This window comes from Melanotaenia boesemani, chromosome 17 (genome assembly GCF_017639745.1).
Source record: "Melanotaenia boesemani isolate fMelBoe1 chromosome 17, fMelBoe1.pri, whole genome shotgun sequence".
Taxonomy (NCBI): domain Eukaryota; kingdom Metazoa; phylum Chordata; class Actinopteri; order Atheriniformes; family Melanotaeniidae; genus Melanotaenia; species Melanotaenia boesemani.
The window spans coordinates 26404477-26425002 of record NC_055698.1 but is presented as its reverse complement, the minus strand read 5'-3'; the positions used below and the strand labels follow the sequence as shown (position 1 = coordinate 26425002).

Below are 20526 nucleotides of genomic sequence, written 5' to 3'. Positions count from 1 at the left end.
ATAATCATATATTTCTTTTTAAATTATTTTTGTGTATGGTATGGTCATCACGAATACATCTATGTATGTATGTATCTCTCTCTCTCTCTCTCTCTCTCTCTCTCTCTCTCTCTCTCTCTCTCTCTCTCTATCTATCTATCTATCTCTCTCCTCTCTCTCTCTCTCTCTCTCTCTCTCTCTATATATATATATATATATATATATAAATTAAATACCACAAGATGCAAACTATTTTCATGAGCCTGTTCTCAGAGTTCTGCATCACTCTTTTGTTTTAAATAAGCTGGATGGAATATAATATTTTGGAGCAGAAGGAGCCACAAATGATGTAACTTTGATTTTATTTGGAAAATTTCAACCGGAACTGGTATGTTTAACTCGGTCCAACTTTCCATCTCGACCACAGGAGAGAGTTGGAGAGCGGAGGGTCGCTTTGGGACTAACAAGACTGTCATTCAGCGGTTCGGGGGAAAGCTGCAGGATCTGGAAACATATGATCTGAGAAGGTAAAGCAGCTTTTTATTTACACTGTGCATAAATCCGCAAACGCGGTCTTTAAACGCGGAAACATTTATTATTATTATCATTTATTTTTCGGTCCACCTCACAGTTCTGTTGTGCTGCTGGTGGCGCGTGCGGAAATCACCTGTGCTTCTTTCAATTAAAGAAAACTTCCGCTCTTTCCATTTACCTGAAAAAAAAACGAAAAAAGAAAAAAAAAGGTTTGATAGCGATGTAATATCTGCAACGATACATCTTAGCTTTGAGAGTCCATGATAAGAAATAATATGTTTACAATGCACCTTGTAAAGACAGTGATTGATCCGGTAGATTCAAGAACACCCCGTAAATATCGATGCTGCCCGCCTGTTGGAAGCGGGTACACAGCAGGCTGAGAATACAGTACAAGTTCAGGACATGAGTCAGTAATTCAGTTGTCATTTTCTCAGCTGAAGCAGGGCTGCTCTGGTGAGATAACCTGACTGTGTTTCCATTAACACATGCACAGCTTGTCTTAATGCTGATATGGTAAAAACAGCCAGATGTAGGATAATAGTCAGCTCATCAATTCTTGAAAATTGCCTGGCAATAAAAGTTGGCTGCAGCAGCAGCAGCTGTTAACGATGCAAAGTCCTCTGGCTGAGGTCAGGTGCTCATTTTAAAAGGAACGTCTCTCTTTTTTATTGCTATCTCGTTAGTCTGATGAATAAAAGTAAAAACAGATAATTTACACATGAAAAGTGTATTTATTGCTGCATGTTTACCCTTCTGCAGTAACCTGTTTCCTGCTTGATGGGGCTTGAAAGACTTGGTATGGCTCACACCGTGCCAACTCACCCTCACAGTTCATGTCATGGATTTTCTTAAAAGAAAATTCATTTGAAAACTTAAATTCACAGGACCCTGGAAAATCCCAAAGCTCTTTTGCTTTATCACTTTGAGGATTGGATCCCGTCCTTGGAGCAATATTTCATATTTTTTGCTTTTATGCTTTTTTTTCCCCACTTAGTTTGGTTGAAAGTTGTACAAGAAACCCAAGAAGGAATGCAGACTGAATACTTATTTTAACTATGATTTCCATAAATTGACATATCTATGCTAAACTAAACTAAACTTTGACTACTGTCATAAAAAAGGCATTTAAATTAAATACTGACAGCTAAATAGGCCACAGCTTTGATGGGCGGAGGAATTTTGAATCAACATTTACCCAAGAAGGATTATTTTAAGTGGCTTTAAACATATTAAAAAAGAAAACCTCATTATTCATGACATATTCTGTTATCATAAAGAGTTAAATATCATTACTCTACTTGTTAAGTTTTATTTTTTAAGTGCCTATTACTTTTCATACCCAGTCATTTTATTTCATGGGTAGGTATTTATGTGATATTGATGCCAAGGTTCTCTGTCTCTGAGTGATGCTGACACTCAATGTTTCCTCTTGAGTGCTTCTGTGAAATCCAATGCAACAGCTCCACCACAAATGTAACTTTTATGAAGCTTGTACTGTCATATTTTCTGTAATTTATGTATTATTTAGGTGGTATTGGGTGTTGCATTACACTGAAAAATGTCTACCCCTTATAAATTGTGTTATTTTAACATGATCTATAATAAGAAGCTTAGAGGATACCGCATGGAGAGTTAAAGTTCATCTTCACAAATCTTTTCATAACTTTTTCCCTCCTGTTTTTCTCTTTGGTCTTCTACCCTGTCCTTCTGTCCTTCCACTCAGGTCTGTTGGTCCTCCGGTCTGCTGGTGTCAGGATGCAGTTCTCAGTCAGACTGTGTCTCTGCCTGCTGGGCTTTGTTCTCATCACTGTGTTCCCTCACTCAGCACAAGGTCAAGGTAAGTATCTCAGTTGGCCTGCTCACCACTCGAGGGTCAGCAAGGCGAGGCCAAAAGGGGGTTTTACCACAAAGGACTGAATGTGGCAGAGCTGGGCTTTTAATGAAAGAACCAGTAGAAAAAAACCAAAACAAACAGAAGGCAAGCCAGAACTTCCAAACCTGGTTCTAAACTGTGAGGATGGCACAGTGTTGTAGTAGAAAGTAATTAAGTGAGGATCAGTATGGTTTTACTTTATTTGCATGGTTTTTTTGTGTTGAAACGGTTTCCACATTGAGCCCAGGGTAAAGTTCTACTACATGATTTTATTAAGGAAGGGCATCTGGGGGCCTGGACAAGGCCTAGTGCTGCAACGACGAAACGTTTTCGAGGGTTTCCAGTTATGCTTCCAACATAGATGTTGTAGGGTCTCTCATTTGTAGGATCAAACAATGTTAACCAGGGGTTTGCTTGCACGTATCAGCACTAAACACGACTTAAACAGTCCAATGACTTTTGAAAAAAATAAGTGTGCCAAGCAGGTTTAGAGACCCTTTAATTAGTAATAAGATAAAGATTTAAATGAATTAAATTCTGGCTTTCTAAACCTCAGGGCGGCCCTGCTGTGAGAGGCATGAATCATCCTCTGCATTCACCTCTTTTCGCTCTGCAGGTTACATGTCTGAATATTACTGTGACATATTTGATGTGCAGCTTTGCTCCAATGAAACAGACTTGTCTTGAAGTATTTATTCCTATTTAATTTGCCCTTTCAGTGAGCTTTATCCTCATTTTTCTATCAAAGGGAAAAGCCGTGATGCCAACGTTGTTATGAAAACATGTTTGTTAGACACAACAGTTTGCTGTGGCGCATTCTTGCACCTCTGTAATTAATCTTTACAAGTTCTAAACCTGTTGATTTATTATGAGAGAGTGTGAAAGGTGACTTCTAATTACTGATGTGTGTAACTCAGGTTTAAAATGTGAATCTTTAGTGTTTTAATAACATTATATGAGTCACCTTCAAAGCATTGGTGTGATTTGTTATCACTTCACTCTTTGCAACATAAGATAATTATGCTTTTCTCCATTTTTGCTTTAAATGTCTTTCACCTTCTTCAACTCATTTAGCTTTTTTAGCTATTACATAACCTCACTTATTATCAGATTAGGCTGACATGCGTCTCCTTAGTATCATTATCATATTGAACTATCTTAAACCTTTTCCCCTGGAATGCAAATGATGGATCGGTATTCCAGATGCATCTTTAATTAGCTATGCGTGCTTTGCCTCTTTATTCAGAACCATGGATTTCAGATAAAGTTTTGTGTGCGTTTCAGTATTAACGTAAAAAAGAAAAAACAAAAGAATTGGATTTATTCTGCACCCAAACACTTCTCATGTTTGATATCGCTCAAAGGTTGTTTGAGGGACTGAACCTGCTCAAAGCCGAAGCTGAAACGTTTCCACAACTTTGCGTTAAACACGTGTGTAAAAGCAAATCAGGGGTGTGAGAGGTTTTTTGTGGGATATAATTGGCTAGTCTGGACAACTTCTGTGCCACTAGCTGTTTTCAGACTATGAGGTTACTGCTTTGTCCGTGTCCGTCGGCTGACCCTTGTGTGCTGTGTTCTGATTGGTTGGCAGCGGGCTGCGATGCTGCTGCTGCAGTATCCTCACAGACTCAGCTTTTATAATGCAAGCTCTAATCTCATTGCATCATATTTCAAATATGGAGGAATCTTAATGGCAAAGTTGCCTGTAAAGATGACATGATCAATGGAAATTCAGAAAAAATATAACAGTTTCAGTGTTTTTTTTTTTTTTTTTTTTTTTTTTTTTTTTTGGCTCATGGATATTTTTGGACAATGCAGTTACGTTAAATGTATAACAAACATGACCTCCTTATTACTAAAAGTAGACAGTTATCTGTTTTTTTTTTATAAATTATACCAAAATTGCCTTTGATAAATTGATTGATTTTTCAATTGATCTTTCAATCTTTATCTTTGTCCATCATCAATTTATGTCCAATCAGTCCAATCAATTTAGTTTATTACATAAGACAAAAGGAAAAACTTAAATTCCTCAAAATTTAGAAGAATCTGAATCATGCTAAATTGTGTACATAAAATCAAAGCTTTAAATCAGATGTATAGAATGAAGCCTGTTCCTGTTACTCTGTTGATAAAGTCATATAGTAAGATCTAAATGAGAGCATTTTTACCACCAAATAATGTGCACTAGCCTGCACAGATTATTGGCCCAGTAAGGTTTAGCATTAGAATAAGTCTGTCACAACACAGGCAGTTGCTATACTTTGGCCTGAAAGGTGAAAGCAACCAGAGCATTCCTAACCTCGGCTACAGCGTTGACCCGGGAGGAGCAGAAGACTTATGAGCAACTTGGAGAGTTTCTACAGGAAAACTCCTCACTCCTGTGGCTCTTTGTTTTCAGAGGAGTCAGATAGGCTGCGAGGTTTTTCAGCAAAATGAAGGGAAATATAGTAAACTAAGAAAATAGAAATATGAAATAAACATCACTATTACAATCTGCAGGCATTCACTCAGTTTTTTTTTTGTGCCATAAGTGAGTAAAGGCTGTTAAGTAATTACTTAGTCTATCTTAAATCACTCAAAAACACAAGACCTGTCAGAAAATTCCTTTTTCAAAGGTGAAAGGTGAAAGAGTGATTTCAGCAGCTCAGTGCAGGCTTTGTGGAGGCTTCTCATGTTTGCCTTGCCTGTAGAAATAAGGGAGGAAGTATCTACAGCTATTGGCACCTGGAGGGGAAAACTGAAGGGAATGTGGTCAAATGTCAGCACTGTTCTGTGGCTCCTCTCCTAGTAACATTTGACTTTTTGTATCAAATATGACATTTTGATTGAAGTATCTGAAAATCCCACATAATGCTAACATGATCTTTAAATTTTCAGTCCCCCACCAAAAGAATTGCACAGTGTAGTTTGATCAGGAAGAAAGCAGAGCCCCCTATTCATCTCCCTCTTCTGTTGTGTTGTTTAGCTCTAAAAGAGACTTTTCTGTTTTCTGTGGCATCAGGTGTGCAGGGGGCAAAAACAAGGTGCAGTGAGGTAATTTCTGTGGTAGTTATTTATCTTTAAAAGACTCTGCTCTTTCTCATAACTACATAGATCTTGGAGTCATCATAGAACATGTTAGCAGTTTTCTCTCACAGATGTGTTTTCTTGTTTTCTCAGCTCAGCTCAGTATTGTCATCCTTCTTATACTGCCTCCCCACCTGCATCCATCTGCTTCGCACTTAATTTACAATGTTCTCAAAACCGTGCACTTCTGCACAGCTCTCGTTGGGTGTGACGGACACATTGGCCCCTCTATTTGCACAAGATCCTCCATGAAAAATAGATGAGAATTAAGTTCCCATCTCTGCCGGCAAGACCTTTTGTCTTTATGAGTCTATTTGCACACCATTCAATACTTGTCTTTGTGTGTGAATACAATTTCGAAGCTACCAATCTCAAAATGTGTTTGTGTGTATATGTTTGTGTGTGTGTGGTGCTGCAAAGGAACTGGCAGGTGTCTAAGATTGCAAGAAGGGGAAAAACAAAACAAAAAAAAAGTCACCAAAGATTGAGATTTTTCTTTTTTTTTTATCTGTAAACATCAGAACATGCTTGCTTCCAGCTGTGGACACACATGCATAATTTATGTACATACATGGAAATATGTATGCACTCGCACCGGGGGAAAAAAAAAAAAAAAAAGAACACTACGCAGTTCAGATGCACTACAAACAGAGAGGTGCAAAAATCTGCATCTCAAATCTTTTGGGATTTAAGCAGCTCTCTTCAGATGAGAGTGTCCTTTGTTTTCCGAGACAGAGAGCTAAACCCTGAGCCGAAATCCCATGCAGCCCTCATTCTCATCCCAAGGTTGGTGAGATAATCGGTACAGTATTCCTTATGTGTATTTGTATTGTATATAAATATATTTGCCTGCTGTTGAATGTGCCAGCTTTACGTTCTTTTCATTAAAAACAGGTTTATCCTCTCTGTGCTGAACTTGAGTTTCTTTGCATACCTACACATGAGCTTTTCTGAACCAAAAGAGGCGGTTCAGTCAAAACGCTGCAGAAGTTTGTGGTATTGGTATTATTAACTTAACGCAATCATTTGTTGTAGAGAAGGATGCAGGGAAAGTTGAAAACCTAAAAGACACCACTTACTTTTCTTCAGACTTGTGTCAGTAAAACTGTCTATGAAAGCCTTGAAAGGAAAGTGCGGGAAAACATTTTTTTATGCAAGTCCTCCAACAAAAATGGTCATATCTTAGATACAGCTCATCCCGTATGAATCCAGGTGCCTCTGCTCCTATGAGAAAAGATGTTTAAACAATTATTAGTGGCTTTGCAAATCTCTGGATTATTCCCATATGTTTGATATTTTACAAAACACTTCCTGTTAGCTAAGCTAAGCTAAGCTCAGCAGAAGCTTTGCTTCCACAGAGGAAATTCAACTCATATGTTGTTTCCAATTGGAGCGGACATCACTGTCAAATCTATTATTAAGATTCCCCAAAATCCTCATAGAGAGAAAGGACGAGTGGTTGGAAGGTGCAGTTAGATGCAGCACTTTAAACCAAAGGCCTTTGTGAGATATAAGATCAAAACGAACAAATGACATGAAACCAGCACTCTGAAAGCCATTTTGAGTTTACATAAAAACTGTATTCAGGTAGAATTAAAAAGATAGTAGTTTTGGGGTAAAATTAATTGTTTTTGCAACACAGCTGTCGTTTACATTGGCACTATTTGACTGGTTGCCATGGTTATGTTGTTACAAAAAAATAAGCAATTGTTTGGTTTTAGGCAGTAATTTCACTTTCTTATGCTTCAAACTGGATCATGATAAAGGGTAAAATACATTCTTTTTGCAATGTAATTATCATCGATTTCATTCTTCCGATTAAATGCAGTTGTTTTAATGAACACTAGAGGGCATATATTTTTTAAAGCGAATACACCTTCGGATATATGCCATATCCGTCAACATCAGCATGTTTTTTGGTAGGAGGACAATCCTGTTTCTTTTTAATTTTATCAGTTTAGAGAAAGACAAGTTAATCTGATTAATATTTCTTTCAGTAAATTAAATTAGTTATATTTTTAATCTGTTTGATCTGTTGTCCTTGGCGAGATCTCAAAAAGTTTTACCAATTAAACATCATTCAAAAGATGTAATTTTCCTTTCAAGGCTTCTGTAGCTGTCTGTTTACCTTTACAAGAGAAACCAGTTAATGTTCAAGCCTTTAGCTTTTTGTTTACATGTTCTATATGGAGAGAACATGTGCACATTTTGATCCAAACAGATACACAGCCCTCAAAAATACTTCCAAAAGGTGTATTTTACCATCCTTGTTTGGTTTTTTTGGGTGAACCATTCTTGTAAGCCTCTTGTGTGTCTCGCTCTAGAGCGTCGGAGCTACTGTGTAGGTATTTAAAGAAGCTGGCAGCAGCAGCAGACTGTTTACCTCATAATGAAGACACAAACACAGAAGCGAGTTTGTGGATTTCATATCTTATTTTCCACCACTTGGCATTTCTTTTTTTTTTTTTTTTTTTTTTTTTTCAAATGATTTTTCTTCAGAGTTAATCTGGGGAATGTGTTGCGTCTAGATACATATTTATTATGTGGGATTTGGCTCTGCTGGTGTGGAAATGATAGGGTGGTTGTTGACGCTGGAAATGTGGTTCCTGCCATTGTGGTGCTTTTACAATCGCGCCGTTCCAGAGTTTTAACCTGTTTCTTTATGAAAACTCAGCAGCACTGTGTACAAACTAATTTTTACTAGAAAAAAAATTACTTTCTGCCACAGTGTTGTTGACTTTTCAGTAGGTTTCTACTCAGGTGGAGGCCATTGTAAAGTGAATTGGTAATTGTGCTGCTCATTGGATTGCGTCACTCTGTGACGTACATTTAAGTATTCCTGCTTCGGGCAGGAGTGGAATAGCACTGGGGTGCTATTCCAGTGCCTTTCCCTTTGGTGTACGCTTTGTTCTTTTTTTCCCTAAAAGTTTAAAGGAAGTCACATTTTCTCCTTTTCTTTGTCTTCACAATTACAAATTTCAAGGCTCAGAGGCAGGAAAGAAAATAAGATCAGGACAGGGAGGGATCATATATGAAGAAAGAGACAGGGACAGGTGAGGAGATGGAGAGTGATAGAGTGTACGCCAGAGAAAACAAATGAATTTTGGGGAAAGATAGAGTGAAGAGTGGTAGGGTAGGCCTCCAGGCAGCCAATTGCTAATCAGGATGAGAAGCTGGAGTGTTGCTTTGATGCAAGCGGTAGGTTGAGCACAGACTGAGCCCTGTCGTACTCCAGAGACAAATACACTGCACACCTCTCCGTAGATTGGAAGACAAAGAAAAGGAGGAGAATGGGACTTTGGGGCTTTTTAATGTGACATCTGTGCAAGCTCAACTCTCTGTGTATCCTCCACTTGGATCAGATACAATGTTTCTCTGTTTGTTTCCCTTTCCTTACTGTTTAAAAACGGATGGAAGGACTGCCTCTATGCTACCGTAACTCTGGGGGGAGTTCAATCCAACTTTCACTGCTGTTTTCTGCTCAGTGATTGAGCGGCCCCAATGAAATAAAATCCAGAGGAGAGCAGATTCTCTGACAACACCCTGTGAGATGATGCAGTCTGATTTGTTCAGGCTCAAGACTTGTTGGAAAGTGCATGTCTTCATTCAAAATTTTAAATTAAGATGAACCACAAAACTTGAACTCCACCCACTGTTATGGTCTGATTGACTAGTTAACGACAACTGCAGTTTTTCCACCTTTAACCAGATATGGATGATGCATGATGTGTTTTTTTTTTTTTTCTTTTATTGTTTGATTGCAAATGTTTACCTATTTTGTAAACAAATGCCAATAGCGTAACGCAGGTTATTTGGCTTCTTCTCTGTCTAGTTTCGTCACCACGGAGATTTCGTACAAAAATCCTGAACCCCAACAAGCTGGATGTGTCATGGAAAGAGCCAAAAGGAGAGTTTGATAGCTACAAGGTCACTTACACCATACAGCCAGGTAAGCTCAAGCACTGATCTGGAGAGAAGTTGTGTACGTTCTATATTCTATATTTTGGAAGTGGAGCTTTCATAGTAGTTTAATCACAAATCTACTTGTGTCTTTTTCCACCATTAATACCGTCTCCTTGAAACTGAGAAAAAATGTTCTCATGCATGCTGTTTATTTTTGTTGTGAGAGTAGTTGAGTAGTACTTTAGGCTGATTAGCTCCAGCACAAAGTGCTCTCCCTGGTTCATCAGCTGAGTTTTTTTTTTTTTTTTGCAACCGTGTGATTGGAACTTATGTTGCACTATCACTCTTTTCAAGAAGTAACCATAATAAACAGATGGTGATTGCTGCACATTTATATCAATTATTTTTTTACACTTCGCTTCATATTTGTCAAGCTTGGAAAGTGTGATTGACACTGGTTTTCCTATTGGTTGAATGCATTTTACAACAGATTTGGCAAAAGTGAACATGCTCCATCATATCAAATAAAAAATCTAATCAACTTTGTTAGTAATCCTATTAAATCAAATTTATAATGTAATTCACATTAGTCCAATTTAATATAAACCAGAAACAGTGGAGAAGAAAAACTCAGTTTTAAGAGGACGTAAAATTTTCAGGAGAACCAGACTAAGGTAGGGCAGCAATCTGCCTTGACCAGAGATTTGGTCGTAATAATTTGTCATCATAAGTAAGATAAGAAAATAATAATCATCAACCCAAACATCAAAGTTAAACCTTTTCTGAAGCTTCTCTTTTCAGAGGGAAGCCTTCTAGTTTAAACTTGATTAGCTTAAGGAAATTTGACAAGGAATTCACACTCTCCTCCTGTACAGTCCTGTCTGATGTTAACACAGCTGCCCTCATTTATACCAGGTAGCTGAGCAGTGACAGGTTAGTTGTCTATTGCCTTGCTAAAGGGCCCCTCAGTTCTAGCTGGCGAACAGTATCTGTGTGCAGAATTAAGATATTGTATGCAGACAACACAGTGATGTATTCTTTCAGTTGCAATACAGATCAGTGCAACTAATCTCTCTTTTATCGAATCAGACCAAGTCATTCACAAATCAGATTATTAAGTCATCGTCTTTTTTTTCTTTTTACTGGTAGAAAAAATCCTAGTTATGCACAAAGAACGGCAACATTTTAACCTCTTTCCCTGAGGGAGAGCAAATCCACTTTTTTATGTGTGGTTTTGACTTGCATGCTGGTTCATAATTCACTTTGCAGTAAAAGAGACATGTAAGAACACAGGATCTGATACAACTGATCCTCTGGTCGCTCCTTTTTCCCACTTAGGATTTCTGTGGTTGTCTGCTCCAAGGATGTACTGATGAGTTTGTTTTCCTCTAATTAATAAAATACTTGTCAAATAGCAGCCCATTGATTGTTAGTATGAATGTATGTTTTGAATCAAAAGTGACTGGATCCAGTATAGATTACAATAAATGAGTAAAAATAGTTTTTTATTAAGTATTTTTTGATAATATAAACTGTCTCATGTTGTGGTTATCTATGTATTCATGCCAGACATGTACTAGAGGAAATGTTTTACATAACATGATAATGTAACATTGTAGAAGCTCTCAGTAAGCTCTGTAAGGCTTCGTTAGCTCTCTCTGTTAACCTTTTACCCCTATGCTTGACAGTTGGTATGAGTTCTTTGTCCCAATATGGTGTGTTTGATGCTTGATGAATGTGGGACTGTGCATCATGTGCTTTATCTGCACTTTGGGACATTATTTCATGAGATTTGTGGTTTGTTGAAATGCTGCTTTGCAAACTTTGGAAGCTTTATCCTGCAACCTATAAGACATACTTGTTCTGTCTTTTTTATTTGTAAAGTTCATGACTTAACATGACTTTACAGACTCTTGTAGAGTCAGAGATGCAGCTCCTAGGTCTTTTGGAATTTCTATGAGAGTTTTGTGGTCTGCTCTTGAAGTGAACCTACAGGGGTGTTCACTCCAGTGAAGATTGGCAACTGTTTTGAATGTATTCCACTCATGAATAGATATGATCATTTCTAACAGAGGTTAGCAAACAGTAGCATTGAAAATGGATAAAACTGATGAGTGACATGAAACAAATAGAAGGTATTTAAATCGGTTAATCTCTTAATAGTGAAGAATACTCATCTTTGTAAGTTTACCAATTTTGTTGTATCAGAAACAATTTTTCATGAGAGCCGCTGGCATGAATATTTTATTATACTATCATTACTTCATTCAGAGGCATTGCTCTAATTTATCAGTTTGTCATCAAGCTGCAGAAACCTGCTAATGATTCAATGTTTTCCCCCAAAATTCTGAGTAAAAGCTGAATTATTGATCAAGCTACAGCACAAATTGGAACATTTCATTTGGATCTTTTGCATGCTGGTTCCACCATCAGTTGTTAAACATAAACCTGCTTGGTAGAGCTGTGATGGGCTGTGAGAAGCAAAGCGGTTCTGTTTTATTTTTATCTGTTAAATCTTCCCTTTTCAAAGCTGAGCCCCTAGAAATAAATGGATTAAAAGATTACAAATGGAAGGGATAAAGTCTAAATTACTTTATATTATGTATATGTATATTAAGGACAGTCTTGTTATAACCCCAGGATGCTCTGGTTCTTATGGTGGTTAGAGAAAGCATGTAGAGTTTTTGTAAAATTGCAACACAGATCTTTTTACTATGATGAAGCTGTTCCAAACATCTTGTACTGCAACTTAATTTATCAGTTTGCCTGTCGGGAATATTTTCACTCTCCTTTATTGCTTGATTTCTTTTGTTTCTGGTTGTATGACAAGGTATCCGATGGCTGACAGACATTTTTTTTGGAAATAGGAAAAGGTGGGACTATTAAAACTGAATTATGCTTCAAAAATTTATGGTGTTGAGTTATAGCACTATTGACACGGTTCCCAAGGTAAGGGCTTCCATACCAAGCCATTACTATGATAAAGAGTTTGTATAAAACATATGAATCTATGGTCTAAAAGAAGTGGGATGTCTGTACATTCTCACCTGAAATTCTTTCCTTTTAAGTGGCAGTTTTTGTGCAGGAAAAGGTGTGATCATGGGTTTTGTGTGTAAACATCATTTATGCATGTGGTCCGTGGCCTCTCAAATCATGATTATCAGTTATCAGCTTCTTCATTCAAGCATGTCCTTGATGTTGTATGAAGTGTTATCAGTTTTAGAGTGAACTGAAGGTATTTAATGAGAAGCATTTGTGTGTGGCATGTTAAACTGCTGTTTGCTTTGTGTCACCAGTGCTGCCTCACTATGTTTGCTGAGCAGCCAATGGATCAGACACTTTCTGATTGATTTGAATCAATCTTTTTAAAAAGCCATCCTTGAATTGTTACCTAACTAATTAGGAACCAAATCATAGTCATGTTTGCTATATTTGTTATGTGTTGGCAATAGTGGTAGCTCCTTTTTAAAAGTAAGTGTGAAAGTGCCATTAATGACCTCTAAATTAAAACTTCGCACTGTGTAAATAAAAGTCCATGTGAGTGATTTTTCTTACAAAAACTAATGTTTACCAAGGTATAGCCTTTTCACAGAAATCGCACCCCTCCTTGTGTCTTATTGGTGTTATATTCTTCAACAGTGTGGCACAAATTACACTGAAAAGGAGAACAGACCATTTCTTTGAAGGCAATAAGTCCTATATGTTTCCTTGACTGCTGTTTGTTTCTGGTGTTTTTATCCCTGCTTGCTGCCACTGCCAAACCCTCAGTCTGAAACCACAGTGAAATATGAGTATGAGTTAAGCTTCCAGCAATGTGTGGTGTCTTTGCATTTTTCCTCATACCTCTCACCTGATTGATGCAAAACTGTTTCTAGACCTTTGCAGCTAACAGATCTGAACACTCTTGATTTCAGAGCTGGTTTAAATTGGAAGAAAATATCTACAATACAACCAAGTATCAAGTGTGTGGAATATCAACATGAAAATTTATGTATGAATTATTTATTACCATAGTGACATTTGCATTTCTTGAAAAAAACATGATCTTATCGTGGAGGAGCTGTAGGAGACAACTTAGTCTATTTATGCAAACTTAACGTCTGCGTATTGATGTTTGTATGTAATGGGGAAAAATCTTTATTCAAATTGCAATTAGACTCTTGAATACAGCAGTTTCACTTATATCTATTATCATATATATATATATATTTTTTCAATATACCTTTTCTCTCTATTCTTATAATTATTCTTAAAATTTTATTATTATTTCTGTTATTATTATTATTATTATTACTCTTATTATTATTATTATTATTACTATTATTATTATTATTATTATTGTGATTATTATTATTGTTACTATTATCAACTAGTTGTGTAATGACCTACTGGCTAGGATAATCTTAAATATATATGTTGTAAGTAGTATGGTTTACATGGTCTTTTGTATGATGTCGGAAGTCCCCACCTGCACTCCCCACACCCTTTCTGTCCCTCTCCCTCCCCTCCCTCTTCTCTCTCCCTTCTTTTCTCTCTCTCTCTCTCTGTCCCCTCCGGTCGAGTCCAGCATTAAGAGTTTGATTTAATAAAGTTTTTCATATCATCAAGAGGGACTTTATACATGTAGTATAAATCCCTGCTTGATAGAGTAAAATTGCCCGGCACCAGACGGCAGCCAGACATTCATTCTGTTTGCAACGATGCTGGACAAGACAGGTGAAAAAAATAAATAAATAATTGCAATTAGACGATTTTTGTAATGTTTCAAACAAAGGCACTATTTGAAACAGCCTTTTAACACTAGAGAAGTTTATGAAAAACAGGACTTGACATTTTTGATTGTTGGCATTCACTAACACCATTATGTTTTATCCTCTCAAGAAACTGGAAAGATGAAATATAAAAACCACCAGCCACATTGCTAGTACCAGGTTGAACCCAGTTTGTCTTCAGAACTGCATGAATTTCTGGTGGCATACATTCAACAAGGTGTTGGAAACATTCCTCTGGGATTTTGCTCCATATTGATATGATGGCATAACACAGGTCACAAACACTAACATATGCTATCTTGGGGGTTTTAGCTCAAAAGGTTTGGGAACCACTTTCCTGTTGGATTAAGAATTGGTGACTGTGGAGGCCACTTGAGTGCAGTGAACTCATTATCATGTTCAAGAAACCAATTTGAAATGATTTTAGCTTGGTGACATGGTACATTATCCTTCTGGAAGTAGCTATAAGATGATGGCTACACTGTGGTCATAAAGTGCAGGGATGTCAAACTCTGGTCTTCAAGGGCCACTATCCTGCAGGTTTCTGTTGTTTCAACACATCTGATCCACATCAAATGGATCCAACATCTTTTTGTCAACTTCTTCACAATGACCCTATAAGTTAAGTCAGGTGTGTTGGAACACGGAAACAACAAAAACCTGCAGGATAGTGGCCTTCAAGGACCGGAGTTTGACACCTGTGTCATAAAAGGATGGACATGGACAGCAACAATATGCAGGTAGGCTGTGGTGTTAAAACAATACTGAGTTGGTACTAAGGAGGCTAAAGTGTGCCAAGAAAATATTGCCACACTATTACACCACTGTTGGTCTGAACTGGTAATACAAGGCAGGACATGGAACCATGATTTCATGGATCAAATTCTAAATTTAACATCTGAATTTCACAGCTCAAATTAAGAATGATCAGACCAGGCACATTTTTCATTAATTTATTTTTGAATCTTAAATCTGTGTGAATTGTGGCCTCATTTTGCTGTTCTTAGCTGACAGGAGTGACACCCACTGTGGTGCTCTGTTGCTGTAGCCCATCTGCATCGAGGTTTGACGTGTTCTCTGGTTGTATGATAAGGTATCAGATTGCCGTTTATTTGGTTGTATTCTGCATACATTGATTGTAACAAATGGTCATTACTTAATGTTCAGTTTGAACTTTAGAAAGTCGTCTTAACCATGTCTGCATGCCTAAATGAAATAAGTTGCTGCCATGTGATTGGACAGTTAGCTATATGTGTTAACAAGCAATTAAACATGGGTACCTGTTAAGGTGGTCGGTGATGTATATATCAAATTTGCTTTTGATGACATGTATACATCTGGATTCAATGGATTACTTAACTCGATGTGGAAGCTACACCCAGCTTAAATATAGTGATGCTTATCCCTGACTTCCTTGTCAACCCACTGAATATGGTCAAATAGAAATACCTATGGAAAATGCTTTATTTTTTTCTTGATAAGTAATGTCCTTTCACTATTTTTCCACCTCAGTCCCTTTAGACTGTCTGATGGCAACTATACAGTCTTGCAGGATTTCTCTAGCTTTATTTTCTTTAACAGCACTGCTAGAGGTAATCTACTATAGCCTGAAGTTTTAGGGCGCATGTCAACCTCTTCTATTGGGGCGGCTGTCAGCCATCGGCGCAGTATATCTGGAGCTTCTGGTTTTTCTTGGTCGGTCTGCTTGATCACAGTAATGGAGAAAATGTCAGATAAGGTGCAGTAAGCACAGGCAGCCATCCTATGAGGCCACAGGGGAGAGTCAATGGATCGAGGAAATGACAGGAATATAAAAAGAGAGAGATACTAGAAGGCAGGATGAAGGATGAAGCTATGGAGCCATAAAAGGAGATAAAATGTACAAAAAAATAGAAGGAAAAAGGGAGAGATCTCGACATGGAAAGAAAAAAAAAATGAATAAGCACGACACCATCTCTCTGTTTAGCATAACTTAGTTATTTCTCTGGTTTTATTTCGTGGGACTAATTTAAAGGCTTGTTCCAATTTTAGACATATTGTCTTTTGTTTTGTTTCTGTTTGGAGCAAATGCTTGGAGCTCAATGTAACCACTGAGTCTTTTCTAGTTTGTCGCATGTTGCTCATCAAAGGCTGTTTGTTCAGTATAATGAGCACTGCAGCCGCATATGTGCTGAAACCTTTACTTCCTTTCTTACAATCTTATGTGTAGTCAAATAGGATTGACATCTCCTAAACAAAACGGCCTCATTTCTTAGACATGCCAGCACAGGTCACTTTGCAGCCTGTTGCCATTGGGAAGTTCTCAGTTTAGAAGAAAAGAAGGGGAAAAAAAGTCAGATTTAAAAAGTATCTGGGAAAGTGGGGCTGGCTGTACACCTCACGGGCAAAGTAAAGGAAGTGAATGACAGGGCCGATTTTCTTCTCTCTGCAGGCTGCTGGTATTAGTGCAAGTATGATAAAAGTGGAAGTGGAGACAGACCAGTGGTTTGCTTTTTTTTTAGTTTTTTATTTGTCAAATTCAACCTGACTGTTTGATTAAGCTTTTTTTTCCTGCTTAAGTGAATGTGACTGAAATTATGTCATAAATCAGAAAACAAAAGATACAGATGCATCATACAGAACATAGAGATTAAGTGTGCACTTCCAGAATATGAAGTCAAAGCAGTTGTCATTTAATCTAGTTGAAAGCATTTCAGTTTTAAGGAAATGCTGTTTTTGTCGTTCAAAAGTTGAATGAAACCTGTTCAGGTTCTGCTGTCAGTCATTTTGTTGGAGCAGCTGCTGGAAATCTGGATTAAATAATAAATTGGCTTTGGTAGCTGACAATTCAAGAAGATTTATCAATACCAACTAGGGTGTTTGTTTTGCAGCAACAGAATCAAGCAGGAGCTTAAATAAAAAAATCTAATTTTGTCACAAACACAAAAAAAAGCAGATGGAATAAGCACTTTTTCTTACTTGATCTCAAACTTCTCGGTTAATGTGTTTCGGATACAATCTTTTAAAGTCAGGCAGAAACCTCTGCTTCATTCAATTTGCAAACTGCTGACTTCTACAGGTGCCATAATAGCAAAGCACATTTAACAGGATTACATGCCGAATGCACATTTCTTTTATTTGATCTTTATTTATAGTCCCCGTTACTGTTATGCTCATAATGTTTGTACATGTTTGTGTTTTGTTCTTTGCTTCTGTGATGAGCTGTCATTCCCTCAGGTGTTAATAAAACCAACCTTTCCTCAGTGTCAGAGATCACATCACTGTCAAATTCATCCAAAGACATTTTTACATATGTGGTTTGAAAGAATTCGAGAATGCAGTTGTTAGTGGGTGTGTACACTCAACACTTTTAATGGTAGTGTGGTGTGATTGTTTGAGACAGATTCTTATCTAATTGCAGACATTAATGGCTGTTTGTACCACACCCAGCATCTTGATTAGAAAACATCTGAAGCATTTTTAGAACAATAAAACAAGGCCAACTTGCTCATACATGTGAATCAATTATTTCTCAAGGATTTAGTAAAGGACGTACACCCTTTTAATATTAGTTTGATTTAAAGTAAGCTCTTTCATTTTAAAATTCAGAGGAAATTTTCAAGAATGAGTAGCAGATTTTGAAATATTGGGGGTAACTTAAAGTATTTTCCATTCTAGCAATACTTTTTCATGTTCTTAAATACCTTTTAGTGGTTTGTTGCAGACACTTAAAGTAGACAATGATTCATGCATTTGGGCATGAATGTCTGCCCTCATTGTGAGTCAGAAGATAAACTGACTTTATGACCCAAAACAGTTCCAGGTTTTAAAAGAGACTAAAGCTGTATTCATATGACATCCATGGAACACGTCTGTAGTCATACAGGAAAGAAAAATGTTATTTTGAGGTTACTTCTTTACTATATTGTGTGCATGAAACATTTTACCTTTTTTTTTTAACCTATTTTATTTTTGTTTCAATAATTTTACTAATTGCAGTTTTTAGTAAACTTTTGCTTATTAAAAGTGGATTTTGTTACTTTGGTCTTCAAACATAATCACAGCTAGAGGGCATAGTTTTACCAGACAAGGCTTTTCCTTTGTGACAAAAACTTGCATCCTGTCTCTTCTCTGAGACCTCTCCAGCCAGTGAAATTCAATCCAACGTTGACTTTTGTTTTATTTCTTGCTCTGTCACTTTCTCGCTTTTTTTTTTCTGTCTTCCTCCAATAATGTCCCCTTGTGTTTCTTTGCTGAATCAGCCATGGTGTGTGTTCAGAACTGCCAGTGTGTTGCTGGCTTTTGGCATGGTGCTGAAAAAGCAAAAGGCAGTTGTAACATGATGCTACGGGCCAGATTAAAAAAGGTTGTGAAGTGCTGTTTCTTAGCCTTGGGACGCTGCAGGGCAGTGACTGCTTCAGAAAAGTTTATTATAAATGTCTTTATGAAATCAAAAGTCAGAAGCACAGAATTTTAAGATTAGAAAACTATGTGTTGCTTTAATAGCCCACAAGAATTTTTTGAACAACCTGCATGATGCAACCATTCTTTTGTGCTTTTGCAATCCAATTTGAGCTAAGACACATAAGACATTGGCCTTATTGTGCATGCTATGCTAACAAATCAATCACTGCTGTACTAATTCACAAACATCTGTTTTTTAGAAATGATGTTTTCATTGTGTTAGGAATGATTTTGATAGTTAAGCAAATGCAATAGTTTTTTTTTATTATATTTTTCTAATTCAACCCTATGTGCTCCTTGGCGGTCTTGATTTGGTTTACTGGTAGGGGCACATATTTTATAGATTTTACCAAAATGGGGGTGAGTAAAACACTCCTCCGAACCCCCCCCAAACAGACACTCCTCATCTATCCCCAGTCCATCAACGTCTGTGTGACTTTATTTATACTGTTCATCAAGTCGCCTTTACAGGCCAGCAAATTTCAAGTACAGGTCAGGTGTTAAAATGACTTGTGCTCAAAAAAGTCAACATTTCTCATTTTAAATGTCTTTAAGAACGATATCTCCCTTTACATAACCAAAGCACGAAACACTTGCCACGCAGTGGGTGAAGGACTCTCCTGTTGAAAGATGTACTGAGTTCAATCTGCAGCTTTAATTACTCCTTGAAGGATACAAAGTTTTACTGAAGGAGTTTAAAGTTCTTTACCAGAACACTTTAGATGATGTAACAAAAAACAGGTGTTTTCAGCTCCTGCTCTGCATTTGTCTACATAATTACATGGAGATTAACTGAAACTGAGAGATTTATGTGAAAGGGTGTCTGACAATAAACTGTTCTGAAATGCCCATTGTAATAGGAAGGCGATATATGAATGTCTTTTAATGGAATTACTCTCAAATATTTCAAGCTGCCGATGCACAAACTTTAAATCTTGTCAGAGACTTTTGCTTTTGAGTGATGATGTATTGATATCCTCCACCCATTCCTTTCATTGAAACTTTCCTAAAGTTGCAGAATTCAGTTTGTTTTGTTGTCAAAAGACCAGGTCATGTTGGGATTTTAGAACCTGGAAACCGGAATATGGATCTTCATGAATATTGTTGGCATGAAATACTACATCTAGTTAAAAAAAGAACTAATGTATGTTGTTTTTGTCAAATTTTGACATTAGACAGAGAAAATAGATTTAAAGGGTCTCCATATATAGTAATCTCGACATTATTCATTCACCTTTCAATTTCTATACTGCTTAGTCCAAGTCGGGTCGTGGAGAAGCTCACCAGTCCATCGGAGGGCCAACACAGCGAGACAACCAAACACTTAAGCTCACACTCATCACTAGGCAGAATTTAGAGTGACCAATTAACCTAACATGTATGTCTTTGGATTGTGGGAGGGAGTCGGAGTATCTGGAAAGAACCCATACATACACAGGGAGAACATGCAAACTCCACAAAGAAAGGCCATTGTTCAAACCTCCCACCAGCCAAGGCTCGAACCAGCGACATTCTTGTGAGGCTGTGGTGCTGGCCACCACACCACTGTGCATGACTTGTCGACTAATGGATTAGTCAAAATAGGCAAAGTGGACAGCTTTTTTAAGAGTCAACGTTTTGTTTGGAGGAATTATGTTTCAGTTGTGCAGACATATTGCTGTTAACTGCCTGTTTAGTGTTGAATGTTTTGCTACAAGCTTTAGCAATAAATGCCTCACAGCTCTGCTAGTTCTAACAGAGGGCCATGTTTGCTTCACCACTGCTGGGTAAAGTGTGGGGTGCTAAGCCTGAAGCTAGCTTCTACTTTTCCTCTGCCTCCCGACATTGGTGTGGAGGCGGAAAGTTTAGCAAAAACTATAAGTTTATATATATATATAGCTTGCTTAATAAAACAAATATAAAATGGACTGTAATTTCTAATTTTATGTATTTGGTACTTCTAAGTTGCCA

At 37.3% G+C, this 20526-nt stretch overlaps 1 protein-coding gene across 6 annotated transcripts in view; it reads left to right on the top strand.

Moving 5' to 3' along the window:
• Positions 1 to 412: 412 nt before the first annotated feature.
• The window catches only part of LOC121656678 (collagen alpha-1(XIV) chain), a 227554-nt gene continuing 207440 nt past the window's right edge, over positions 413 to 20526 (top strand). For 5 of the 6 annotated variants that reach the window (XM_042011788.1, XM_042011794.1, XM_042011792.1 and 2 more), the window contains exons 1-3: positions 413 to 508; positions 2239 to 2353; positions 9291 to 9407. In XM_042011788.1, coding sequence (XP_041867722.1) covers positions 2272 to 2353; positions 9291 to 9407 — 199 coding nt within the window. In that variant the 5' untranslated portion in view covers positions 413 to 508; positions 2239 to 2271. The remainder of the gene's footprint in view (positions 509 to 2238; positions 2354 to 9290; positions 9408 to 20526) is intronic. The other variant, XM_042011787.1, reaches the window with a different exon arrangement.